The sequence below is a fragment of the Myripristis murdjan genome, chromosome 20, assembly GCF_902150065.1.
Source record: "Myripristis murdjan chromosome 20, fMyrMur1.1, whole genome shotgun sequence".
NCBI classification, from domain to species: Eukaryota; Metazoa; Chordata; class Actinopteri; order Holocentriformes; family Holocentridae; genus Myripristis; species Myripristis murdjan.
In genome coordinates this window covers 22,747,741-22,775,301 of record NC_043999.1, presented here as the reverse complement: position 1 = coordinate 22,775,301, position 27,561 = coordinate 22,747,741, and the positions used below count along the sequence as shown (strand labels likewise).

The 27,561-nt window shown below is 40.4% G+C and overlaps 3 protein-coding genes across 5 annotated transcripts in view; 2 read left to right on the top strand and 1 right to left on the bottom strand.

Annotated features, from left to right (window-relative positions):
• wwp1 (WW domain containing E3 ubiquitin protein ligase 1) overlaps positions 1 to 8,659 on the top strand; it is a 54,631-nt gene extending 45,972 nt beyond the window's left edge. For 2 of the 3 annotated variants that reach the window (XM_030078975.1, XM_030078976.1), the window contains one exon: positions 159 to 3,511. In XM_030078975.1, the coding sequence (XP_029934835.1) occupies positions 159 to 258 (100 nt within the window). In that variant the 3' untranslated portion in view covers positions 259 to 3,511. Of the gene's footprint in view, positions 1 to 158; positions 3,512 to 8,645 lie in introns of those variants that run through there. The other variant, XR_003930153.1, reaches the window with a different exon arrangement.
• rmdn1 (regulator of microtubule dynamics 1) lies at positions 5,074 to 14,116 on the bottom strand. The gene is made up of 10 exons (XM_030078984.1): positions 13,539 to 14,116; positions 12,907 to 13,012; positions 11,924 to 12,008; positions 8,808 to 8,967; positions 7,584 to 7,673; positions 7,443 to 7,498; positions 6,176 to 6,263; positions 5,968 to 5,998; positions 5,641 to 5,774; positions 5,074 to 5,367 (listed from the first exon to the last, which is right to left on the bottom strand). The coding sequence occupies exons 1-10, from the start codon at positions 13,671 to 13,673 to the stop codon at positions 5,326 to 5,328; spliced, it is 927 nt and encodes a 308-aa protein (XP_029934844.1). The 5' UTR covers positions 13,674 to 14,116; the 3' UTR covers positions 5,074 to 5,325.
• Positions 14,117 to 16,863: 2,747 nt separating this feature from the next.
• On the top strand, positions 16,864 to 27,540 carry LOC115378645 (copine-3-like). The gene is made up of 16 exons (XM_030078981.1): positions 16,864 to 17,022; positions 17,320 to 17,499; positions 17,803 to 17,877; positions 20,603 to 20,674; positions 20,779 to 20,856; positions 20,938 to 21,027; positions 22,168 to 22,266; positions 22,445 to 22,531; positions 22,786 to 22,845; positions 23,227 to 23,360; positions 24,000 to 24,054; positions 24,281 to 24,332; positions 24,418 to 24,551; positions 25,500 to 25,733; positions 26,007 to 26,130; positions 26,798 to 27,540. Exons 1-15 carry the CDS (start codon positions 16,864 to 16,866, stop codon positions 26,124 to 26,126), a joined length of 1,629 nt encoding a protein of 542 aa, XP_029934841.1. The 3' UTR covers positions 26,127 to 26,130; positions 26,798 to 27,540.
• Positions 27,541 to 27,561: the final 21 nt, after the last annotated feature.

Genomic DNA, 27,561 nt, shown 5'->3' with positions numbered 1-27,561 from the left:
TCTGATCTGTAGCAAATATTCATATGGCTCTCATTATACCTGGATGGACTGCTGGAGCATAATCACTGTATAGGCAACACTGATTTAGTCACATGAAGTGTTTGTTAATCATCCACCCGTCACACTAAGTCTTGATCTCCTTCCCTCTGTCTTTTTAGCTTTAACCGGCTGGACCTGCCCCCTTACAAAAGCTTTGAACAGCTGAAAGAAAAGCTGCTCTTCGCCATTGAGGAAACAGAAGGATTTGGCCAAGAGTAGAGCAAGAGGAGTCCTCCTGCATCCCTCCTCCTTCCCCTACCGCTGTTGATCCAGCCAAGTAAAACAAACAAAAAAGGAAGAATTGCACAGTTAACTACCAATGTATATAAGCTATTTTATCATTTTAAACCAAATCTTAATTCGCAGCAGTGTTTTTGCCGCATTCCCCCATTCCCTGAACCTTATATATTATATTATACCCCGTCATGACATATGCAAGCATTTCAGCATTTCCCCCTTCGTTTTAAAAACGGGAATCATTGCTGATTATATATATATATACATATATATATATTTTACCGCCCCCCCTCCTGGCTGGGTTTTTAAAAGGAGACTGAAAGTGTTCTTGAGAGGATTTTTTAATAGTTGAAGCAAAATCTTCTTTTACGGCTCTAGTTCTATAGAGCTTTTAAAGGGTGAGTGTAGCGTCGGGGTCCTGTGCCTGAGATTTTTTTTTTTTTTTTTTTTTTTGGACCCTTAGTAATTGTTGCAATTCTTGCTGCGCGCTTGCATGACTGCCTCTGAAGAAGAGGAGACTGCTGTTCTCTCTCTTTCTCTCTCTCTCTCTCCCACACACACACACACAAACACAAAGTCATTTAAGCATGGACAGCTAAATCTCTGTCAGTATTACTGTCATCATCACCATCATCAAAAGTGACCAGTGTTCTGGATGGACTAATCTTTTCGCCAGCCTCTTCAGCTCCTGCACAAAGATAGATATTGGAGATGGTCCTTTTGTTTTTTTTTCCCAACCCATTGTATCACTGACGCCGGCCTTAAGTGAGAAACATCATCTAGTCCTCTTGTTTGGACAGAAACACTGCTTAATAATATTTTTTTAAAAAGCGCCTCAAACGTGGACCGCTCTCACAGCTTACAGGGCTGCAGAGAATATGACCCAGCCCTTCTCCCTGAGGATTAAGTGTGCATAGTGCGTGGTGTGTGCGTGATTGTGTGTGTCTGTGGTGGCAGTGGAGTTCATGGTTGAGGCCAGGAGATGGAGGAAGCTTCAGCAGCGACAGGATTATGTCAAGAGACACTGAGCATGTTCCAGGCCACCTAGACTGCAGCCAGCCACCAGATCTCACAGCAGCAGGATAGGTGAAGGGCTCCAGCTGGCAGTTCAAACCAGGGCGACTCTTTTGCAACTGCATGGCAAGTCTTCATTTGGTCTTGGTTTCCAGTGGCAGGTTTCCTTTCGGACAGTCACTTGTGTGGGAAAGAATCACTGCTCAAAAGACAAATAAACAGATTTTTGGTAAACTATTAGCATATGCATCACTCCTTCCTGATTGCCGCTCTCCTCTATTGATCTCTGGCACTGTCAGCAGCCCTGTGCATCATAATTATGATTTACATGACAGGAAATGTCACCACATTCACTCCTAAAGCTAGCAAAGATCTCTAACTTAAAATAAGAAAAAAAAAAAAAAAACCTGCACAAGATGTTAGTACAACATCCTTAGATTGCGCATTGAATATCACTCCCACTGTATCATGAATTACACCGGATGAAAATAGGGATTTTGAAGAACATATGAAAAGTCAAAAACTGTTGATGGCAGAATGGAGTGTTGGACTGTTGAATGAAATCAAATTGTATTTGGCAATTTCACTGAACATGTTAATTGCCCACAGTTTTTCCCAACAATTCACTAACCAGTCTCAAATCCAGCTCTGCATACATACACAGCACCAAGAAATAAAACTGAACTTTGGTTTTGAATGACTCAACTGCACAGACATTACAGGATGGGAACCGGGCACGCAAAAGCAAATAAAAATTTGACACCCTTTTGGGCCAGTCCACCATCAAATCTAATGTGAGCTGGCCCTGAACCCCTGTAGCCTGAAGAGATGTAATAAAAAGTGGCCCCCCTCATACATGGTGTGTATGTGATATTTGGCTGCTGACTCAACAGCATGACTGCAGTGTAGGTGAACTGGAACTTGCCTTCTCAAGCCATAGTGCTGCACCTTGCTTCTCTTCTTCCCCAAGATGATATTTAGACTATTTAATTTATGAAGCCCATGTTCAATGTCTTTACCTTTTCTTGTTCAGAGATGAGGTAGCCTTAGTATAATTACATTTTTTGTACAAATAAGCTAAGTGGCGGCTATTAGCAGAAAACAAATCCTAGGCTAATTCACATGCAAATGATCATGAAGCTCTGCTGATAGATTCTGTGGTGTACGTCATTCCAGGGCAGCAACTCTCTGCAGTTCAGTGTCTGCACAGCAGCAAGCTCGATAATGCATTGCTCTGCTCTTTCCGCCTTCCCCCCGATCCTTGCTGATTTTTTTGCTTTAATGCTTAAGGTGACATGCGTTCTCCTTCAAAATGTGAAGTCTCTAACTCCGTTGTTTCTGACCACAACTGGTGCTTATTTGTTCGGGTGGTCTAAAATGATATAAAAGCAAGAAAAAAAAGCAGTGGCAGGCCGTTCTTCACATTTCCTCTAGCTTTGTGCGCTCAGACCACTGCAAGCAGAAACAGACTATTTTAGGCTTTCAAGGAGGAGCTTGTGATCAGTCAAGTTGTCAGTCATGTATATAACATCTATTCAGCTGTCCCTGTGGACGAGATGTGGAGGGAGGGACAAAAAAAAACAAGAGTAGAGGAACCTTAATTGTGGCAAAAGGAGCCAACTCATGAGAGAAGTCAAAACTGCATAATGTTGTGCTTCCTTTTGAACAAAAATCTGTAATCAAAGAAAAATCAACTGTGTATGTGAATATTCATTGTATAAAGAAGATGAAAGTAAGTAAAGTACTTAATTATTATAATTAGTTACACAGAGCCACCGTTCCATTGATGGAAATCTGTGATGCCTTTGTTCTTATCAGAAATAGCAGGGGACGTTTCAGGTTGCCTTCACTGTAGCCACTTGCTAGTTTGAGTCCATACCTTAAAAACAAAGGCCATTCACAATACTGTATATCAGTTCCATATCTAACGATGCACCATGCAGCTGAAGCCTGTGCTGGCTGCGGTTTAGGCAATCTGAAATGTACTCAGACTGTAACATATCGCGTGTAGATACACACTGTAAACACCAACTACACTGTACAGAATGCCCCTTTACTGGAGACGATGTGTATAAAAGATTCATTTTTAATCTGCTTTGACCCATTTTAATGAAGAGAGTTGGATTTATGAGATAAAAATAAGTGAATAAAGCCCCCATGCTCTCCATATGCTTTTCTGTTGTGAGAATCATGGGGGATGAGAGGCCTTCTGCTCAGGATTAAAAAAAAAAAAAAACAAACCCTGTTGGCTATTTTTATTCTGTTCTTAAAGAAAAATAAAACAGTTTATTTCCTCTTGGTTCATTTTTTTTTTGTTTTGGTTGGATCTTGCCTGTGGAAAGAACCATATTTAATAAAAGTATCTGACCATCTTTACAGCTGGTTTGAATTCATTTTTACTAACAGTCTTCACTGTGTAGTTTTGATAACAATAGCCACACTAGCCACCCTTGGATGTGTTCAAGCAATATTAAAATCAGATTTCACGAATAAAAACAAGCACACCAAGTTTCCCACTCCGTTACCACAGCCAGAAATGATGAACATCCTGAGCAAAGAAACATTTTGCTCAGGGGTGTCTGTGTTAAAGTTCACCTCGACTTCAAACAAAGTGGAAGCTGATGAAAAGTTAAGACAATAAACATGGCAACTTTGTGGTTTTGATGTGTATATACTTCTCAAATAAAAAACACATCCTGAATTTGAGAATGACTTGTTAGTAGGAGCCCAGCTATCCATTGGCTGGGACAAAGTTTGTGATTAAATTTGGTCACATTGGTTCTTCATGTTATTGTAGAATTAAAGATGCAATATGGATTTTTTTGCTTTACAGTCAAGTTGATGTCGTGTTAGTCCCGCCTTGCTCAAGTTCCTGCTTCAACACGTGTTGCTGATCTTGAGGATACGGTAACCAGCGTCCACACATCTACCAAAAGGAGTTGAAGAAGCAGACGGTGGGTGCAGCCAATGCGCAAGAGCCAAAAAAGATGTTCAGTGTTTTTGAACGGATCTTGTCTGCTGAAACAATCGCTCTGAAACAGTTCATCTCAGGAAGTGATGCCGGATTATCTCAGCAATCACAGTGAGTCTCAGAGGTGCGCTACATAAATCAGGGCCCTGTGTCAAGTAAATTGGGATTCTAGATGTACACAAATTGACCCAGTTGTGATTTTTCAAAATGACGACCCACAGCGCTGAGTTTTCTGTGAATGATTATGAATTTGATCTGACAGTACCTGTTAGCCACAACTGAAGTTCCAAAATGTAAATACATGTTTGATGCCTATAGTTCTCAAATGCGTTGCGTGTTGTCTGCTTCTTAGTTTTGAAGCACAAATGCAACAGGGTTTCTTTTGTCTAACTTTTTAAACCTGGGAGTGGAAGCTTCCAGACCATCTCATGAATCTGATGAGGACATGATCGCAGCACTAGCTCCCATTTTACCGGGTAAAGCAATGATTTACTTACAAGGGCATATTTGAAACCACTAGAAAGGGTTTGTTTACACCTGTTGCACAAGGGAGACTCATTTTGATTGACACTGGAGGAGATGATCATACATCAGATGACTATTTCAGGAGGGGTTCTGAAAATAAAACACTGCGGGTCTTTTGTTTCTTGCAGGTTCCCCCAACTGTTGTTCTGGCTTCCTGCTCTGTGGCTGCTAGCCACAACCAACTCCCTGCTGACTGAGGTCAAAGTAAATGGTACATGCTCCAAAATGTCCTGAACACCGAAAAGCAAATTTTATACAAGATGAGGATTAGGCATGAAGTTGCATGATCACAGTCTGGAGATGTCTCATCTATCCGATTTATTATTTTAATTTAAAAAAAACTGCATATTGCAGCTTTGAATTACCTGCAAGTTGAATGTTAATCCGTAAATTTCTATGGTGTCTCAAAGGCATGAGTTGTGCATAAGGCCATAAACAGTGCTAATGCAATAATAATTACAGAGTTAGAAAACAATACAGACGTTTTGATAGAAGTAATTAACAGTCCAAGATTCTTGACAGGTATCATCATCAGGTGTTCATCCTAGGCGCTTAAGGAGTTCAGCAGCTTCTTTATGGACCTGTTTGGACAGATGGGAATGGGTTGAGTGCATCCACACACAAAAATGTATCCAGTCAAAAACATTCTCCTGTCCTAAACATACCAGGGCAACAAATTGTCTTGTTGCCCTGGTATGTTTATGTTCTTTGTCAGATCCACTACATATTAAAGGAATAGGTCACCCAAATACTAAATAGATCTTTTACCACTTCTCAGGTGCTGTAACACCTATAGACTGTTTTTGGACTGATTCTCCTCACAGTTACAGTTAGGTACCATGGCTCCATTGTACCTCTTTGTCTTCCTGTGTGTGAGCAGGGTAGTCTCTTGCTTTGGTCAGCCACAGTAGAGCGCTTTCCTTGTCTTTTATGGCCATGTAGGTCTTCCCGAGCATTAGCAAGTTTTTACTGTAGAAGTTGGGGTCAACTGGGAGAAGTACGGAGAAATGTGAATGCATTTTGAACCTTAAAAGAAACAATAACATGCACTGCACTGTCTTCTTCATTCCTAAGGATGGCCTGTATATAAGAACTTAGAAAAATGCAGACTAAAGGCTTCTGACCACTCTGAATTTTTATGTCCAACAGGACAATGATATAATTATTGTGCAGTGTTTTACCTTCTTCAGCTTTCAGAAAGAATGCCAAAGCCTGCAAAAGGCAGGAAAAAAGCATCTGTTTAGGTTTTCTTTGTGAGACAAAAACCAGCAGACATTTACTAACTGATGTCATTCCACCCTGAAGCTGCTCTTCTGATGCTCGTAACGGCTACCTTTTGCAGTGTATGGATATAACACACAGGAAGAACACTAAAGTAGCAGTCATCACCTCCTCATACGTGGCAGTAGGCGGTGTTGCAAAGATTACAGCTGCCATCTTACGTTGGTACCATGGCAGCTCGGCAAAAGCAAAGCACCTATGAAAGAGAAGGCAGATTAAAGTCAGTCAAGGTTTTCCCTTTATAGCAAAGCCTTCAGGGCTTTTATGTAACCTGAGTTCTATCAACCTCTGTTGGTGACCAGTGGGAATTGCAACATTAGCAAGCAAAACACAGTGCAGGCCATAGCGTGAGAAAACCAGAAATCTGTGCGCCCCTGCATGTACTCTGCTGGGGTTTGGAGTCCGACCTGAACCTGAAAAGGTCAATACTGCAGCTACAATGTTAGCCGAAATTTTCTTTAAATCACTACTGGACCTGACCCAACCCGTTAATGCAAGATCATGTGTTTTCAACAATTTAATGTTAACCACTTCATCCATGCTGCTGATGATCGATGTGTGGGTTTGATCGCTGTCAGTCCCTGTCAGCCAAGATAATGATTTCTGCAGCTTTTGTTTTCAATTTCTGTTAATTTATTTAATACGGACCCAGCCTGATTCTATTCGAGGAGGCATGGTAGTTTATCACAACTTTTAAGTTACAAAGAAACGAGATTTTACAGTGACTGATTATTCCAGTTGAAATTTTTTATGGAATTTATGAGCTAGTATTTCAGTTCATAAGAAAAATTGGTATTTGTTAGCATTTGTTTAATTAACAAAAGAATAGATTCATCAAAAGAGTTTGTGAGAAATATTTTCCTCTTATGGGCCCTGACACATGATAATGATGAAAAGGTGTGCCGCGGTGTGGAAGAGGTTGGTTTCAATGCTCAAAGGCATTGAAAGTTGTGTTTAATGTTCTTTTACAATAAATATACAGGCAAAATGCTAACCTTAAGATCTCATGCAAGATGAGCTATTCCATGTTTATATCCATAAATATGCTTGCCTTAGGGCTTCAGGATATGCTACAGTTGGATTATTGTGCACTGTTGCATACTCTTAGATGTTGAACTACTTTGTTGCCCTCACAGCGTGAAACCTGTTGCACTGCCAACTTCTCTGAAACACTGAATATACACCCCAAACTCTAAAATGTAAAACAGCTGACACACTTGGCCCGATGTAGCATCGAGTTGGGCAATACACTCATTGTCAGGGTTGGAGGTTTGATTCCTATTCATGCCACGTCCTCATGTCACTGAGGCACGGTGGGTATCTATGAAAGTATCAACTACCAGCTGGGTTAGCTGAAGGTGAAGAACAGACTCACCAGTATCCGATGATGTGTATAGAAGTGGCGTCTTTGGGATTAAGCTCGACGGCTCTCTGCGGGTAAAGCGACAGGTTTTGTTAAGAGTTCAGCTCAGTGTGATGCGCTGACCATATGACTTTGACCAGAATATACTCTTACCTCTAAATGGTCCCTGATGATGTATGAATTTCCAATTTTCACCTTGACTCCCTCATAGTCTCCGATATCACTGAGACACACTGCATACCACTGTGTGTGTGTGAGAAAGAGAGAGAGAGAGAGAGAGAGAGAGAGAGAGATTATACTAAGTATTGGTTTCAAAGAGGAAGACTAATTACCTGGCAACCATTTTGTCTCTGGATAGATATAATGGCCCACGCCAACGTTGAAAACAACAGTAAATTTTGCGCCAAAAATTTAAGTTTACATGCCTGTAGTCTTTTTGTGAAATCAAACCCTTAGGTATCTTCCTGATATCAGTACAAAATAGTTTTGAAAGCTTAGTAGGAGGAGAAGGTTGCGCTCCAACAGAATGATTTTTAGTGGAATGTTGAAACCCATATCCAGTATTCATAAAGTATAAAAAGTTAGCATATCCCAATTCATCACAGTGTGATGTGAGCCAATAAACTGGTGAAATGGGAGTATCTTGTTCTCCTTGACTTGATGAATTGGGATGTGCTACCTTTTTACACTTTCTGAATGCTTTTGCTGTTTATAGTTTGAATATCACAACGTAACATCACATTGTGGAAATCTTGCACTGATTTGAGTTAATGTTGAACTAGGCTGCCACTTAGAGGCGTTGTCATCTGTGAGATACTTACTAGATAGGGTTACCTTGACCTTAAGATAACTAGTTATATGCCTGTAAAGTAATATAATGATGGAAAGAAAGAGACCAAATATTGTCTAAATTTGTCATTGTGGTATGAAAAATGTAAGTTAAGGTTGATCCTGGTTTGAAAGTATATTAACACTACATTAGAGACCTCTACCAAGACACCTATGTCATTCAGTGGCTTCATCAGTGTTCATAATATCAGCCAAATATTGTACCAATGCTGCAGGTCTGACTTTGTTCATGTATATCTGATCTAACTAAAATGGAAGGAATCTCTGAGTCTGTCCTTCAATTATCTCGACAACCGTTCATCCGATCGAATTCACAGTTGGGTATATTGCCAAGGACCCAAGGAAGATCAGCGTCGAGTTGTGCAGTTGTTTGGATGAGCTGTTCTCCAGAATGCTGCAAGCAGCAATACCAGGGGCCCAGCGATCGGCCTGTTCCGAATAGGCACGTTTTGAACAGGCACTGCACTAGTTTTCTTTGATGATGAGGTGATGGAGGAGAAGCAATAACGGCTCCTGCCTCAGTCTTACTTTGTGGGCTGCAAAACTGCCTTCGTCCCTCTCCAGAGCCTTCTTGGCATATTCAAAGGCCTCATATGTCAGTATCTTCTTCCGATCGGCCGCCACATTGGGCATGAGGGCGAGGTCACGAGACGCCCGGGCCAGCCTCCACAGGAACTGTGCATCATCACTGTACACACACACACACACGCACACACAGACACGAGGGTTACAGTGACATACTGTATGAGGCCAAACTAACACCTACTAGAAGGCCAGTGGCATCCACCTCTGATAGGATGCAGTGTGTTTGATTATATTTTGATCATAGGATCAATTCATATTACACTGGTTGTCAGTATAAAGTAATAACATTAAGGAAAAGAAGAATAATTAAGTTTATATAGCACTTTAAATGGCAAAAAAAAAAAAAAAAAAAAAATTAAATCAAATTATTAAGTTGCACAGTGCTGAACATTCAACAAAATTCAACACAGAAATTGAATCATAACAACAAACAATAAAATACAAAGGTAATTCCAATTGAAACAGAAAACAAGTTGTAAAGTACTGAAATCTGACATTTTAACTCAGGTTTAAAAGATGAGTGTTTGTCATTTGAAAGGAGTCAGGAAGGCCTCTGAGAGCTGCAAAGCCCTAACGGCAAAAGCCTCATCTCCCTCGGTTTTTTTGTTCAATGATGGAAGAGTGAGCAGAGCTCTGCCGTCTCAAATGAGGCTGCAGTGTGCTGATATCAGGTGAAAAAGCTCTGCTATATATGGAGGGCCAAGCCATGCAAGGTTATGTATATTAATTTTTTTTGTAAAGATTTTTTTTGGGCATTTCTGCTTTATTAGACAGTCACAGTGGAGACAGACAGGAAAGACCAGAAGGAGGGGATGACATGCAGCCAAGGGTCTGGGCCGGATTTGAACCCAGGCCGCTGCGGTTTAGCCTTAGTTATGAGGGCCACCGGGACATGCCCATGAATGATAACTTAAAGTCTTAAAAAATTAAAGTGAAATTTGACAGGGAGCCAGTGCAGCTCGTCTAAGACTGGAGTAATATGACCTCTAAATCTGGTTCTGGTGAGAAACACTGCAGCAACATTTTGAATAAGTTGGAGTTGTGTAAGGGCCCTCTGACTGACAGGAATAGAGCAAGTTATAATCTAATCTATATGGAATGACAGCATGAATGACCTCTCAATCACAAAGGGTGAGAAAAGACCTGACAACTAAGATTACCAAGAGCTTATAAAAACAGGATCTGACAAGTGCTGATTTGTTCCTTGAAAGACAGGCCTGAGTCAAAAATTATTCCCAGGTTTCTGGCAGAAGGTTTACTAGCTGCAGCTCAAGGCGTTACTCATTGTTAGGATCAAGAAATTTAGTTGAGAATAGGCTTTGAATATCAATGCTGTGGTGTTCTGGATGAATAAAAACAGTTTTGTCTGTGTTCAGCCAAAGGAACTTTCGGGCCATCCATTTTTATATGTTATGCAATCAAACGTTTAACCTACCAGGATCACTGAAATTAACAGCAAAATACAACTGGGTGTCATCAGTAACAAAGAAGTATAATTTTGGCAAACAATGGCATAGAAAAGCAGGATCCACTCATTCAGACAATCTTTAATAATTTTGGTTATTGCTCACATAAATGGTATTTGCCACTCCATATGACTGTAACAGATTCTCCAAGTTTGACCCATCAGCTCTTTCCCTGTTGTGAGATTCAGAGTTATGGACGTAATGCTCTGTGTGTGTGTGTCTCTCTCTCTCTTTTCCCCTCCTGTGTGTTTCCCCAGGTGCCATGCAGTCTCCTAAAAAGCTGATATTTAGCAGCTGCAGCCACTCTGTAGTCAGTTGCTGGTGCATGACGACCTGGAGGAGGCTGCAGGCAGGGCCCAGCTGGCCATCCAGCAGTTTCTCACACTGCATGTTTGCTTATTGCTTAAACTTTGCTTTAAAGTCCCCCTCCATTCATTTATTAAGCCCTTAAAAATCATCTGTTCATCAGTATTACATATTTAGAAGTTTTTTCATGATAAAACATCCGTTTGTGCCTTACATGTAATTCTAAACCTTGCCCTCATTAAAACTGTGCAGATCTATGAATAGTCACACAACCAGGAAGTCCTGTCTTCCAAAACTTATGAAAATTGTGCCATACATCATAATCTCACCATAAAAAAATAATAATAATAAAATAATAATAATAATAATGATAATAATAATAAATCAGCAAAAAATCAGATTTCTGTTGTGTTTTGTTTATTTTTGGTGGCCTTTTTCTACTTACTGGATTTCTAAGTTGTATTGTTAATAAATTCCTACTGGTTATTTATCAATCCATTTTCATTACTCCTGTTTTCCTTCGGTTAATTATTCTCATCCCCTGGATATTCTTAGGAATCTAACAAAGCCCTTCACCGAGATTGTTCCTCTCCAAAGGAAATGATGTTAAACTGTCCAAGCAAACAGCACAATTTTGAGTGGTGACCCGAAGCTGGAGAAAATGTTTTAAAGGATGCAGAACAACACACGCTTACTTGGGATTCATTATCGACCCTCTTCCTTGCTACCTGGTGGTACTACTTTGTTTTTGTATCACTACGCAACAGCTCCTCAGTGCTGCATGTTTGTTTACACACCTGGTAGGTGAAGCCATTGTGCAGTGATACAGAAACAAAGTAGTTCCAACAGATAGCAGTTAGCAGTTTGTGGGACAATAAAGATATACTGACCTGAACTGATATATTATGATCATTTTGTGCTGTAGCTAATCAAAAATTACTGACTGTACCTGCAAGGTTTGCTTAAAAAAAAAAACAAAACAAAAAAAACATACAAAACTGCACTTTTGATCCTGTAAGGTACTTTGGATAAAAGTGTCCACCTTATGGCACAAGTTATATAAACAGGAAAAAAGTGAGCTAACTGACTTGAAAATATTATTCTCTGTAAAACTTAATGATCTGTATTCGTATTGAAGGGGATTATTCAACTGGCAACATTGGCAACATGTTGTCCTCATCACTTCTGGCTGTTTATGCTGAATAGGAACGGGCACACAGAAATTGCATGAGCTGCCATACTGAGTACTGGCAGAAGCAGGATTACCTGGAGAAATGCTCTCCTTACCTGTCCTTGTACTGCAGTAGAAGCTGATAGAGTTTCTCTGTCTCAGCACAGCTGTACAGGTAGTCTGCCTGCTCCATAACCTCCTCTGCTCAGACACAAAACACAACTGCAAATTCAGCTGACACATTTTATTTATCTTTAAAAGGAGGAACAAACCTGACACAGAATTAATGTCATTCCCGTTGTCTTGGAAAGCTCTTTCAACGCTTACAAATGTGCATGGCAGACTCTGTGAGGTCATAGGTCACATTCTGCAAGGACCTAGCCTTGGAGACTGATCAAGTGAACGAAAAGTTTTTTTTTTTTTTTTATGTGGTACTGCTACCTGTCTCAATTAGAACATACACCAACATTCTGAGAAAAAAACACTCTTGCCACACTTTAGTCAGTTCAATTCTGTGTAATTCATTGCAACATCACAACATTATGTAAGCACTTTGTCTTTTGAGATAGGAAATATCTTCAACAGTGGATTTACTAGGAAAACACCACCAGTACAAATCAGTTATATAGAAGTTTTTTTTTTTTTTTGCAATTAGTAGTCATAAACTTCACCAGATACTTTTAACATCATATTATTAACGGCTCCACTTCAACTGAACATATGTGCAGATTTATTGCGCCTTTGACTTTGTATCTGAGCTATGCAAAATCCCCACAAACATCACACACTGCTGCAGAGCCTCCTTTGTCTCTCTTTCGACTCCGTCTCAGTTTATTAATTAGCTCGTCCAAATGTATCATCCCCAAGGGGAAACGATATGATATCCTGAGGTGCTTACATCGGAAAGAAACACAAAGTACACAATGGCGACAGACAGTGCACGTTACGTTACATGATGCATAGTCATTGAGAAGAAAAATTGGTGCCAATGAAAACAAATTAGTCATAACGTGTATCTATTCTAACCTTTGGAGAGAACTGTTTGCACTCCCAAGTTTAGATTTGCATTTCATAACGGCTGATATTTTGTGCAACTTACCTTTTTCTAAAGCACAGACCACAGCTGAACTCTGCACTCTACGGAAAGCTTCGTAACCCAGATAAGAAACAGTCGGGAGGCCTAGGAGGAATGCGGCCCGTCCACTCTGCATAGGAACCATATATATGCAAAAAATGACATTAGGTCACTGTAAACTGTCAAACTTCTGGTTGCTGCTGGTTGTTCTTCATATTGGACAGATTTGGCAGTTTCCTATCGAGTCCGACCTGTCTGACCTGACCAGCTCATTCACCAGTTCCACCACGTCCATTCTACACTGGAGATTGCAACATTGAGTTGTTCTGAAATGCAGGACACTGACATTTTAGCTCTTTATTACACTCAAAAACGGTCAAGTCTACACAACATCATCATGTGCATATGATGCCATGACAGAATGACAAGTCTGCAGTTACATCCTGACATGGAACAAGTTTCAAAGGCTCTATGACTGCATTGATATCTGGGTGCCCTTTAACCTAGATAAATGGCTCGCAGCCCCTTTCCCTAGATCACAAGACAAATAGTATTTTGTCATGGCTGCAGAAGCCTATCTGCCTCCTCTGCCACCTCCACCATCCCTGACAGCACAAACACTGAGTGCACCTAACAGTTAAAGCATCTTTATTTACAGCCAAAGCAGCGGCGGTGGTCCCCCTCAGAGCCGTCCAGTAATGCCGGCTTGCCCCTCTGAGCGTGACAGTCTTACTGCTGGGTGCTGACAGTAAAGTCCTCGCCACACATCGCAGAAAAAACAGTCCAACCATTGTGTCAAACGTCCAAACGCTGAGTGATCACTAAACTATGTGAGCCGGGGCGGGTAAACTAATGTAAACCTAAGTAAACACGGAGCATTCAAGAACGCTAGTCGTTGCAAATCAGCAATAAACGGATGGTGTAGGCGTTTCTTAAAGGGACAACGCGATGCGATAGTCTACATGAAATTACACTGAATCGAGAAAGCCTACAGAGACTAAACTCAGCATTACGGAATTAATCCACACTCTACTTTACATCTTGAATACACTTGGGTGAAGCGTCCCCCAACACATGCAGTCGACGGGAAACAAATCACCAGCCATGGACGTTCCGCATATTACTCTGATAATTACGCTTTATCTCGTTGTCAAACTATGTAAAATAAAATTCCTCGTATTTACACACAAACAATATCAGACATCGTTATAAACACGATATATCCAACATGATGTAGCTTCACAAATGAGCTAGAGTGACACAGATGTGTTTTCGGCGGGTTGGATGACTACAGCCAGCGCACTGTTGCGCCTGACGCTGTTACACAAGTTGCTGTCAGTCAGATCCGCCCACCCAGCTCCAGCTGATTCTCTTAGATTCGGTGTAACCAAAGAAAACAGCGTCCAAGACCCACTGTTTGCCACGACCGAGCCAGCACATAATTTTGGGGTAAGGTTTTAGCTCATATGAACCGATATAATACCGTTGGGAAGCGCGTCTTTAGCCTTTAGCATCGCCACATCTAACGGTTCACTAGCTACTCAGGTGTCAGTCTGCTTTGATGTCTACGCTAGTGCAGTCTGTAAAGCACATGGTCCGTAGCTTGTCCTATGCGGATACATGCTCGTACATTTACGTAGTGCTCAACGTAGTGTGTGTGTGTGTGTGTGTGTGTGTGTGTGTGTGTGTGTGTGTGTGTGTGTGTGTCCATCTAGAGAGGGTGTAGCTCCTGAATTGCTGAAGACCAAAACGTCACTGATAAACAGTTGTTTGCTTCTTGTGGTTTTATGGAGTTACTTACCCTTCATGATAAAGTTTGATGCTCTCCTTTTTATAATGTAACGTTCGTTCTTGTTGGATCCACTGGGGAATCGATTTGTATTGTAAACTTCAGGGCCAGCTGTATGCATGTTGCCATGTGTCAAATTCATTGTAGTCAGAGGCGCTACAAAGTGTGTGTATGTGTGGCTGTTATCATCGCAGTAACAGCGGCCTGGCAGAGGTATTCACAGGGATCTCAAGTCTCACGCACTGGGCGTGAGACACGCATTTCAACCCGTTCACACGCTCATACGCCACACCTTCTCAAGCAGAGAAATTACCAGGATAAAGCCCACCAAGTTGCGCCGCTATATCTATATCTATATCCAGGGGCGTCGTACTGGGGGGAAAAGCGGGACTGATTACCCATATATCTATCTATCTATCTATCTATCTATCTATCTATCTATCTATCTATCTATCTATCTATCTATCTATCTCGCCTGATATCTATCTATCTATCTATCTATCTATCTATCTATCTATCTATCTATCTAGATAGATCGATCTATCTATCTATCTATCTATCTATCTATCTAGATAGATAGATAGATAGATATGGCAGACAAGCTGTGCGAGCGCTGTGCGAGCGCAGCGCAAACAAGTGAGAGAGAGTTGCAGCAGTATCCCGCTGTGCTGGCAGACTCGGCAGCAGGGACGGTTTCTGCTATGGGCAGTGCAACTGCCCAGGGCGCAATCTACTTGGGGGCGCACGAGAAAAAAAAAAAAAAAAATCGCCAGTTTTCTAGACTACCGTATTGACATGCCGCGGCGCCATCAGTCGGCATCAGGCTGGCCAGCCGCGGCACCGTCCGATACCGCGCCCACCCGGTCAGGTCTGCCGGATATGACAGGTGAGTTGCCTGATGCTGGCCGGTGCCGCGGCCGGCTCGCCTGATGCCGACTGATGGTGCCGCCTGATGCCAACTGATGGTGCCGCGGCCGACCGGCGCTGCTAAATAATGGCGAATTTGGCGATTTTTTTTTTCGGGCTTTATCGGGCTGTCGGGCCTAAAGTTCGGCTAATTAGTCGGGTCGGGTCAGGTCAGGCCTCGGGCTGGCCCAGTTGGGCCCGGGTCGGGTCGGGTCTTAATTTTCAGGCCCGATGAGAACTCTAGTTCCGGGTAGAGTTCAGGAGGCCCTGCCACGCACCAGCTAATCACCAGCTAATTCTGATCCCGCCGTTTCACTAATGAACCACCAACAAGCTAAGTTAAACAGATAGTTAGCCACGTCTAGAAAATTATAAACGAGATTGAATAATAGTCATTATGGCGTTCGCGAGATCAGCTACGTCCCCTCGCCGTGATTGTAACATCTGCTGTTGCTATGAGAAACGTTTACAAACAAAGGCCACCAGTTAACATGGAAACCAGTTGATCTGTAACACCTGTACGCAGGGACCGTTAAACAACAAAAGCCTTCTCAAAAATCCGTTACTTTTTTCGTTGCCTCGTGCGCCAATCAGATGGACAGCTGGTGACAACAGATTTAAATATTTCCTGTTATTTTATCTTGTTGATTGAGTAGACGCAGCCTATACTTATATGTTGTGTTATATTCTATTTCTATATAATTTTGATTGAGTAGACGCAGCCTATACTGGTATATGTCATGTTATATTCTATTTTTATATATATTTTTGAGCAAGTAGAAGTAGCCTATACTTATATATGTCGTGTTATATTGTATTTTTATACTTTTTGAGCGAGTAGAAGTAGCCTATACTTAATATGTCATGTTATATTCTATCTTTATACATTTTTTTTTTCCATGACTAGAAGTACTCCACACACAGTGTTACCTTATGTTCTGTTGTCAGTGGTTAATTAGCATTTTTCAGTCATGTACCCCAGTTGAAATCTTTTTTTTTCTTCAGTCACGTAATGCCTGACGAGTGCATAAAAAGGGTTATTAAAAGCCTGCATAGAGAGGTCCAATCCAGCTCCATCAGTGTCTGAAACAACAACCTGATAATGACAATATTTTGTTGGCACTGTTTGTGTTTCCTCTTCATTTCTTTCTGCGTGTTGTCAGCTGTATTGCTGCTGTGTTTCGAGCAGTTTTTCACCCATTTCCCCCGTGTTGCATGTGTATTACAGTGGCAGCTCACACTGTGTCTTTGGTGGTGGTGTGTCTGTGCCCTTTCAACAAACTGCCATGGCCACAGGCGGGGCCCCAATGCCAGGGGCCACACACTTGGCCACTAAGGTGGAGCTTACCATCTCCTGTGAAAACCTCATGGACATGGACGTCTTCTCCAAGTCTGACCCTCTTTGTGCCTTGTACATCAACACCTCAGGGTCTCAGTGGTATGAGGTCTGTATAGAAAATGGGGATTGAAAAAAAAAAAAAAAAAAAAAAAAACAGACACCTTTTGTTGCTGTGTTTCATCTCTGCTCTCTGTTTCAACATGTATGCATACACACATTTCCAAATTTCTGTGCATTGATCCTCAGGGTAGTTGAGTGCATTTTCCTTGCAGGGTAAATCCATTTGACTTAATTTATGCTTGGATGTAAACAGAAAAGTGAACGATCTAAGTTTGATATATCATGTGTGTAAAATGGCTTTTGATTTAGCCATTATCCTGCATGTCTCCTCTTTGTGATCCAGTTTGGCCGCACAGAGATGATCCTGAACTGCCTCAATCCAAAGTTTGCCAAGAAGTTTGTCCTGGAGTACTATTTTGAGATGGTACAGAAGCTGAAGTTTTCCGTGTATGACATTGACAACAACACCTATGATCTGGGTGATGATGATTTCCTGGGGGAGATGGAATGTACCTTGGGCCAGGCGAGTGACACCTTTACAGGCAAAATTTGTTCATTTTCAGACTGGGCGTTATACTTTTGCATGAACATTGATTGGCTTCATTATAGAACTTTGCGAACCTCTGGTTTGCTGGGGTTAAAATTTGATTCATATTAAAACCTTCAATAGCGTCCAAAGAAGATTGCATCATTGTTTTCTGTAAAGAAGTGTTTTAATCACTTTTTGGTTCAGCTTTTGGAGTTCACTGCTACCCTATCTCATTTTATGTTGGTTTTGCTGTTTCTCCACTACTTATTTGTTGTGTGACTGTGTTTTTGTGTGCAGATCGTGTCTTCCAGGCAAATCACTCGACCTCTGCTGCTGAAGAACAACAGGCATGCAGGACGGGGGACCATCACTGTGAGTGGAATCCTCAGTGTGTTTTTAACTTTTCAGACAGACACACCAAAATATTTCAACGAGTTAAAACTGCATCATGAAATAAAACAGGCAAATATGATGAGAAGAAACTAAACTAGCCCAAGTGACATGCCTTTAGTCTTGTCAACAGAGATCTGGGGAACACGGTGTCACAGTCGAGGCGTGATGAAGGTAGAATGAAGAATTTTAACCAAATTCTTAGTTACAGGATCAATGCATGCAGTTAAAGAACAAAGCGACAGCTGAATTTTTCTCTAGATGTGTCCAGGGCCATTAATAATGAGATTTTTTGTAATATTTGTTTTGTAATGCTCTGTACTCTGTCTGCCTTTAGGTCTTCAGCTGGTTCAAAATGCTCCGTTCACAGGCTCCAATTCATGCCAGGGCAGATTTTGAAGTCCTTTTGTTGACCTATAAGATTGTTGCATTGAGGGTCTCTCCTGTCTTAGTTTAGTTTAGTTTCTGCCAATTTAGATGTTCCCCTGCAGTCTCTCTCTTCTTCTGTTTCCTCCCTGCCTTCAGTTGTGCGTTGTTTTCTGTGTTACTAGCCCATTCTCCTCTGTGTATGTGAGTGGATGAAGTGTGTGTCGCTGCATGGCTGTGGCTCCCATCTTTAGGTCGGCAGCCTGGCTCTGATTTGGGTTGCAAGGGGGCTTAAAATTTCTGGAAAATATCTGGAAACTTTCCATGGGAAGTTTAGCTGGGAATTTTGAAAATATTCTAAGTTGAAAACTTTCAATGGGAATTGAGGGAATATATGGGCATTAACAGGAATTAATGGGAAATAACTGGAAATTTTGGGTAATTTATACAAATTGTATCATATGTATGTATGTGGTATCATATGCAAACATAGATGTAAACATTTAGTTTTTTCATAAGCAGTTGTGTGCAAACTAATACAAATTGAAAAAATGACATTTTTGACTTTCATTTATTTGTGAGTAGAACTTTAATCGACTCTGTCATTGAACAACAAAAAACATGAATGTTGAAAAAAATAAATATATTTCCAATGACCCCTCAAACATACAGTAAACACACCCACGCACACATATACTGCCTGGCCAAAAAAAAAGTCGCCACCTGGATTTAACTAAGCAAATAGGTAAGAGCCTCCTATTGGATAATTTCTGTATGGGTGATTATCTTTCAGCTGGCAACAAGTTATTTAACCCCAACTGATGCAATGAGTAGCTTTTCATTTCTTAAACAACCATGTCAAAAGACACATCCCGTGGTTGTGGAAATGATATTAGTCTGTTTGATAGGGGCCAAATCATTGGCATGCATCAAGCAGAGAAAACATCTAAGGAGATTGCAGAAACTACTAAAATTGGGCTAAGAACTGTCCAAAGCATTATTAAAAACGGGAAGGATAGACCAGATTTGCCCTGTTCAAAAGAGAGAGGGGCGCATCAGGGTAAGAAGAGAGGCAGATGAAGCGATGCACCCATCATGCCGGGTTAGGGTTAGAAGCTTATCGAAACAATGCCACAGCGAATGCGTGCCGTAATCAAAGCTAAAGGTGGTCCAACGAAATATTAGACCATTTTTTTGATGGTGACTTTTTTTTTGGCCAGGCAGTTTATATGTGGGTGTGTGTGTACAAACACATTTTGATTTATTTTTTGCTAGTTAAACTTGAATACCATAGATCAAATATATTTACCCCAGTAATATCATCAAAACTTACTTGACTGGATTTAGTCGAGTGGCTTCAGTACTCCTGCTGTAATGTGCAGGACTCTAGAAATGATGTGTGCATGTGATGGAGGAATGCACAGTGCACTCAGGGGGTGTGGCCTCATGCAGGGGATGTGGCCTCATCAGCCCTGCAGTAAGTAGTGTGCTGTGTGCAGGGTTGAAATTCAACTAAATTTCCATTAAATCTGGTTGTTTTAACCATGATTTTGCTGAAAGATGTTTTTTCAACTACATTTAGGCTCCCTTTATAGGCTAAACTGCAATTTCGCAAATTTTTAGTTTATTCCCATTAATTCCCATATATTCCTGTTAATTCCTATGGAAAGTTTCCAACTTTGAAATTCCTAGAATTTTACAACCCTAGCTTTGATTAATTTAACACAAAATTAAACTTAATTAATTGAACTTGAAATAACATTTTATAGCACATAAATGAACGTGAACAAAGTGGAGTATTAAAAATAAATCCCTGTACTCATTATTTGACAGACCTTTTTTTGTTATTTTTCTATTTGAACTGAAAAGTAGACCCAGCAGGTACTGTCTGCAGTAACTTCCGTATAGTGACCTTGTGCCGGGATATAACAATCTCATACTATTTGAACAAATAATTGTAATTGCTCAAAAAAATGGGTAGACGGAAATACACTGTTGAGGATATTTTGCCACCATGTGGGCTCATATCACACCCACGCAACCATGCCAACCATGCAAAACGCTTGTTTTCTGAATAGCAATGAATGAAAGCTCCACCTAAGAGAGCCAGACTGACCAACATTAGGTCTTTTATCTCTCTGGTCCCTTTGGTATAAAGCATTACGGGCAAGCTGGGTTGGTGAACATGAGCATGCAGAGTACACTTTACTGACGTCACCTTACATAGTTTCTGAGAATTCAAGTCCAGAGAATTTAAACAATTTCTTCTCGCTGCTATTTAGGATGGTCAGTGTGAAAAATTATAGTGCTGCTTTGACTTTGTTCATTTTTGTTTTTCTAGGTCTCTGCTGAGGAGATAACAGACAACAGGGTGGCATGCTTTGAGGTGTCGGCCCGGAGACTGGACAAAAAGGTACTGGAGGTCATTTTAGGTTGGAGGTCATAATTTCTTGAATGCTGTCCTGATTAACCGTAATTAACTTTATTAACTTATATAACTTAATTCGATATTTTCAGTTTTTGTGGTGGTCCGACCCATTCTTGGAATTCTTCAAGCAGACAGAAACGGGATGGCAGCTGGCCCACAGGACAGAGGTACACAAACTTATCATCAGCGACTGGTTCTACCCCTGAATTATAATGTAATTTTGGCTCATCTCTGCCGGTGTCATGTAGGTGGTGAACAACAACCTTAACCCAGTATGGAAACCCTTTCGAATCCCCTTGCGGTCTCTCTGTGGAGGAGAAGTGGAGAGGCCTATAAAGGTATACATACACAGCAAGGATCTTTGCATCCTGATATATTAATTTATGCCAATTAATTTGCCCTTTAAGTTGCATTGTAATAACCTAGCCCCTTGAACACCCGCTGGCTCAATTCTTGCTTACACCCTCTTATGTTTTGCTATTTTAACGATACTACTCACTAACATACTAATGAACTGAATTCACCTGATATGTTTACTTTTTTTTCAACTCACAATAATGCCAAATTTATAGCAAGATTTTCAAGATGGAGTACTTGTGACCTGGCTGGATAAGTGAGTTACCTATCGCGATACATGTGTGTGTGCCTGATTCATGACATCATCATGTGAAGGTGCGCATTTTTCTTTGGCCTACTTTTTCACCCTTATTCAACCTCTCACAACCTTTAAGTCATTTATAGACCATTTTACAGCAGCCATTTTGGCATGAAATAGCCAGGTAAACACAGGTGTTACTCATGACAGTAATTAAGGTTTATTCCATTTAGGTGTAATAGAGCCTTTCTGGTGAGTCAGCATGAACAGCACCAGGACCCTGGCTCTGTCACACCTAAATGGAACTGAATCTTAAATAATGTCATTAGTAACCTGTGTCATAATTTCACGTCTAAATGGCTGTTGTGAAAAAGGTCTATTCAGTCAGAGTTTTTGCTGTGTGGAATACAATTGTCTGTACATGCTCAGCATCACTGTTTTGTAATTTATTCTAGCCTTTAATTTACTGATATGTTGGGCCAGTATTGGCCCTTTAAGAAAATTGGCTAGTAAGTTTCCTGTCTGATAGCAAGTCAAAGGGTGTTCTTCATTTTCTTTTCTTCCTATTGAATGACCTCAGAAATCATTGTTATGGTCTTATGGTCGTTTTAAAAATTTCAGTGTTACAAGAATAAAAGTTTTCATAATTTTTGGAATTTATTGGACATTTAAATGGTCAGATGTAAAATTCATATCCTCAAAAAATATGACTTAAGTTAAAAAATAAAATGTATTTTTCAAAAGCCATTTCTCTCTAAAACCAATGAAATTTGATGTTTTAATCTGCATGGTCCTCATTGACATCAAAGCTCAATTTCGCGTAGTGCACCTTGCTATGCTATCGTATCACTCTCTAGTAGCGAGCCTTTCTGTTTGTTACCAGATCGACTGTTACGACTATCGTTACAGTGGCTCCCATGACCTTATTGGGAGCTTAAGGACATCACTTTCAGATATGCAACAGGGAACACACATTTCACCGGTAAGATTGTGTGTGTGTGTGTGTGTGTGTGTGTGTGTGTGTGTGTGTGTGTGTGTGTGTGTGTGCGTGCGTGCGTGTGTATGTTTACAGTTCAACCCTGCAAACATGATGCCCCTTTATACCACTACTTTGCTTCTTTATGAACTGGAATAAATATGAGGTTTGTTCTTCATTTCAGGTTGAATTTGAATGCATCAACCCAAAAAAGTTGGCAAGGAAGAGAGGCTACAAAAACTCTGGGGTCATTTGCATCAGGCACTGCCAGGTACTGACTGTCTTTATTGTGAAATATAACTCATCCTACTCTGGTTTGATCTCATTCTCTTTTCACATTGATCTGTTAATAAGCTGCTACATTGGCGCATCTTTTTTTTTTTTTTTTTTTTTTTTTTTTAGACCATGCATCCGGACAACAAAACAATGATCATGTTAATTCTTATGTTATCACTCCCAGTGAAACTTGTTGCAGTTCTATATATATGTTAGTCAGCTCATCTTGTGTGGTGTCGGTCCTTTCAGGTGGTGAAGGAGTATACCTTCCTGGATTATATCATGGGGGGCTGCCAGCTCAACTTCACTGTGAGTTTGGAATGTCTATGTATTCATCATTGGTATACTGATGTTATATTTTGAATCAGTATCCACTAGTTCTGAAAATTTCAAAAAAAAAAAAAAAGTAAATTGATAGACATTTTTTCTACTGTTTTGCCACTCTCTTGTCTCAAAACTCTAGCTGCTTTAGTATACACAACTTGACTTCTTTTCTTTTCCTGGTGTGCTTTTTCTTTTTCTTCTTATATTGCCTGTTTATAGTTTCAGTTTTGCTGTGTTTTGCTTTTTTAAGTAGTCTTAAAATCAGTTCCAGATAGCTTTAATAAGCTCTGTTTTTATAAATACATATACATCACTGTCCAATTCCCTTTATCTTGATCCATATCCTCCCTTTGTCCTTGGCCACAGATTGCCATTGACTTCACAGGCTCCAACGGGGATCCTTCATCCCCAAGGTCCCTCCACTACATCAACCCTGACGGCTATAATGAATACCTGGCAGCTATCTGGGCAGTGGGCGCCGTCATCCAGGACTATGACAGGTAAACCCAGACACACACCCATCCTGCATCATACCACCAGTTCCTGAAGTCACTGAAAGGATAGAACTGTAAGTCAGTTGGTTAAAACTTGACATTTAGAAACAAAAGTGTCGGACTTATCAGATTCTTTTTTTATTTAATTTTTGTCCTATTTTTAATCCAGCACTATGAATCTGCCATGTCTGCAAAGTAAAGAATCCAGGACAAATTATCAGAGGTTTTTGTTTCTGGCGGCCACTAGATGGAGTCTAATGGAGTCTGTTCATCTTTGCCACAAACAAATTGAAATCACTCTTGCTTTGCTTCTGTGGCACTTTATAATAAGCCGGGCAGATTCTCTCTTGAGGCCAGTTTAATCATGATCTAAGAGACTAATGTGTTTGGATTAACCTTTTCAGTTCTGCCACCAGCCACAGGTGGGTTCATTAGTGTTGTGTGGCCAGCTTTGTTCAAACCTGCAGAACTTTATTGTAAATTCTAATGGAGAGCCGAAGGCGTTCTGTGATACCAAGGATGTCTTCCTGAATTTCAGGGAAATATGTATAAAATGATGCTCAGGACATTTATTAGATATTTGATATATTTGATATGAGCTTAAATCATACACATACCTTTAATTTATCTGCTTTTCCTGTGCAGTAACAAGATGTTTCCTGCCTTTGGCTTTGGAGCCCAGATCCCTCCCACCTGGCAGGTATGTGAGGCTAGTATAGGTGAACACATTATCTTTTTGGTTAAAACTGCTCTTTACCTATTTCTAATGTTTCAGGATAGCTCAGTCAATTATGTGAACATGGAATACTCACCTCTGTGGGTTTTGTTTTATCCATACACACTGTGTGAACGGAGCAGATTCAAATTTGTGTGACAATATGATGCACAATGCTTTGAAACTTTTATGTTATCAAACACATTTACAGGTCTCCCATGAGTTTCCTATCAATTTCAATCCGTCCAATCCATTCTGTGCAGGTAAATTCAAATTACTTGAAAAAATGTTTTTGAATGTTGAAACTTGTGCATGTGTAGTACTCTTGTGTGTATGTGTGTGTTGTAGGTATAGAGGGGGTGGTGGCTGCCTACCAGAAGTGTTTGCCAGAAGTGAAGCTCTATGGTCCCACAAACTTTGCCCCCATCATTAACCATGCAGCCCATTTTGCCAGACAAGCTCTCCGGCAGAATACAGCCTCAGTAAGTAGCAAATTTATCTCAAAAAGCAACAGCTGTCATACAACTCACCTTTGGATTAAATAGTTGTTTCATTCAGTTTGTAAAGTGAGGTTGGCTTACGGGGAAATTCTTTCCCACTATAAATGTTCAAGATAATGTTAAAGAATACCCTGGTGTATTCTAAAAAATCCTAAAAACCAGTTATCTTGTACTCCTTGTAGTGATGGTGAATCTAATAATGTTCACATGTGGTGGTAAATGGGTGGCATGGAGTTTTGGCAGGGTGTCTTAGGGGAATGGTGGGTAAGTCAGGTGACCTCAGTGTAAATTAATTTAATTTACTTAGATTGGAGGTGAAATAGCAATAACTACCTACAACTCCTCACAAGAAATGCCCTCAGTAAAAGAGATAGACCCTTCACAGAACCTCTATACAGAAATCTTAAAGCCAATGAGTCTTTTTTTTTAATTGAGAAGAGTCTTAATAAAAAGAAGAAAAGCTGTATGATTGCAATTATATACTGGAACAATAAATATTCACATTTTTGTTTTAACATTCCATAGTTTTGTCCATGTACATGTCACACACTGAAATATCTTACCTTAACTACTGTATTAGTTTGCATGGACTGCTGCTATACAGCAAAGCAAGGCAATATCAATAGTTAAGTATTTTAATGACCAACACAACACCTAGTGTAGCCTTTTGTAAAGAAGTACACTGTTGTACAGGCAGTGCTTTCATTTATATACGCTCTAAGCTAGATTAAAGAGCCAGTTGCATTGACATTAGTAGCTTGGTGTTATTTTAGTTTCCACCAAAGAGATTGAAGCATCTGGTCAACAGGGGAGCTTGAGAGCTGAGATCATGTCCAAATAAACTAGGGGTTAATTAGATTTGGATGTCATCATGTACTGTGGGAAAAGACAGTGCCTGACCTTGTCTCTACTTTATCACTCCCTTTAAAGCAATATTATGTCCTGCTCATGATCACTGATGGAGTGATCACAGACATGGACCAGACAGCCGCCGCCATTGTGGAGGCCTCTCGGCTGCCCATGTCCATCATCATAGTCGGTGTGGGCAACGCGGACTTCAGCGCCATGGAGTTCCTCGACAGTGACGACAAGCTGCTGCGCTCACCGTGGGGCGATGTCGCCGCACGGGACATCGTCCAGTTTGTGCCCTTCAGGACGTTCCAAGTAAGCAGAGGTCAAAAGCTTTGTGCTGCTGTAATGGCATGATAGTTCATACTGTTGAGGGCTTTTATCTCAAAAAACTACCTCAAATTCATCATCCGCTATTTCAAGCACATAGAGTACACCATCCACAGGTTTGTATTGTTTTGTAAGCAAAAATCTTAGCATAGCTAATCACTTCATACTCCAGTTCTGCTTAGAATTCACTTGTGTCTTGGGACAGAGCCAACTTTTACCCTCCCCACCCATACCACTATGCCTTATCTGTCATTGCAGGGCAACCGCATGGCCCTTGCGCAAAGTGTTCTGGCAGAGTTGCCTGATCAAGTGGTCTCCTTCTTCAACTCTTACAACCTGAAGCCTCCTAACAAATCCAGTCAATTCAGCCCTTCCTAGAAAGGTAGGGTAAATGACCCCAAATGTTTCAGACTCAGTGTTTGTATGCAGATTCAGTATTTTTGCAAATCATTGTCAAATCTTGACATAGCAGTTTGTACTTGTACATCAACATTGGGCAAAAAAGTAGCTCTTTATGTGTAAGCTGATTTTTACAAATGTTTTGAAACATATGTTTGTATGTCAGCATTTGTGACAATGTTTTTAAAAAACAAGTTGTCATACATTCATGACAGTTTTATATCACAACACTTAAATATGGAATGACGATCTCATGACAAAGGCACTTAATTTTGTAGCAGTGTTTGTAGGTCTTTAGTGTGTTAATGATGCATTTCCTATTTTTGGTATATTTTTATATTCTACATTGTCATTCATTGTTTTAATTTTTTCAGTATGGCATACTGCTGTTATTTTGGACAGCCTCTTAGTGCTGTCATTCATGCCCTTTTGTTACATTGCATCTGTAAATTTCTGGTGTGCTATATTTAAATACTCCTCATTTTGTTCTATTATTATTTAATTCTTGTGTCTTTTGTGTCCTATTATTACTATTTGCTGCTTCAATGACCCCATTGCCCCATGGGGACCACTGACCTTTTAGTTGATCTAATCTGAGACACTTGTCATGCACTATATGGTGTGTGTTGTCTGTCCCTCTACTGTTTCAGGCAGTGTGCTGGTGGAGGCTCTTGGCCAAGTATTGGATAGCCTGTGTCAACATTAACATCTCAAATCTGAACTGACGCTGGTCCTCTTTAACCCTGTCTCAGAGATGGGTCCTCTTTCCTCAAGAAGCCAAATCTCAGCATGGTCACCCACTGTGTCTTGGAAATGATACTCAAGCCAAATAAAAAACAGAATGTATTACTTAATGTATTAATGTTGCTATAAAGTGTGATGGTGGTGAGATGTAGTGCCTGATCTCACATGTAAAGGGGAATAACAAAAAATACTAACTTGTTTGACTGATAACTGTTGTATATGCAATAGACGCAGTATTACTTATACTGGGAGAGCAGGAGTGTCACTGGGGAAGTGTCGATAAATAATGCCTTATGACCCAATATAGGGTTTTGGAAAATTCAGCCTCTGGGCTCATTGCATGACCTCAATTGTACACATCACACAGTGTCTTAACTGGACAATCCACCAAAAGCCAGTAATTCAGTAAATGAGAGAAAATTTTAAATAAAAGGGAGTGTTTGCATGCAAGCACTGAATTCACAATAAGCCATCTCTTGACTGAAGCTGATTTCCTTTTTGCAATTCAAATATTCTTGCATGTTTGTGATCATTACATATGTCGAAAAATATATCAGATGTGATGTATTTGCCTTGACCAGTTTCGTCTATGTTTTTGTGCACTGAATGTATTCTCTTGTCGAGAAAATAAAACTTTATGACAAAATAATGATGGCCCTTGCTGTCTGTC

Bases quoted from the DNA above. Each gene is read 5' to 3' on its own strand.
- rmdn1 (XM_030078984.1), bottom strand. From the start codon at position 13,673: ATGGTTGGACTGTTTTTTCTGCGATGTGTGGCGAGGACTTTACTGTCA. The intron at 13,013-13,538 runs GTAAATAAAGAT...GTTCCTATGCAG, and splicing joins CCACCGCCGCTGCTTTGGCT to AGTGGACGGGCCGCATTCCT. The intron at 5,775-5,967 runs GTAAAACACTGC...TACTTCTCCCAG, and splicing joins CTTTCTGAAAGCTGAAGAAG to TTGACCCCAACTTCTACAGT.
- LOC115378645 (XM_030078981.1), top strand. From the start codon at position 16,864: ATGGCCACAGGCGGGGCCCCAATGCCAGGGGCCACACACTTGGCCACT. The intron at 17,500-17,802 runs GCGAGTGACACC...TTTTGTGTGCAG, and splicing joins TGGAATGTACCTTGGGCCAG to ATCGTGTCTTCCAGGCAAAT. The intron at 21,028-22,167 runs GTATACATACAC...GTTTGTTACCAG, and splicing joins AAGTGGAGAGGCCTATAAAG to ATCGACTGTTACGACTATCG.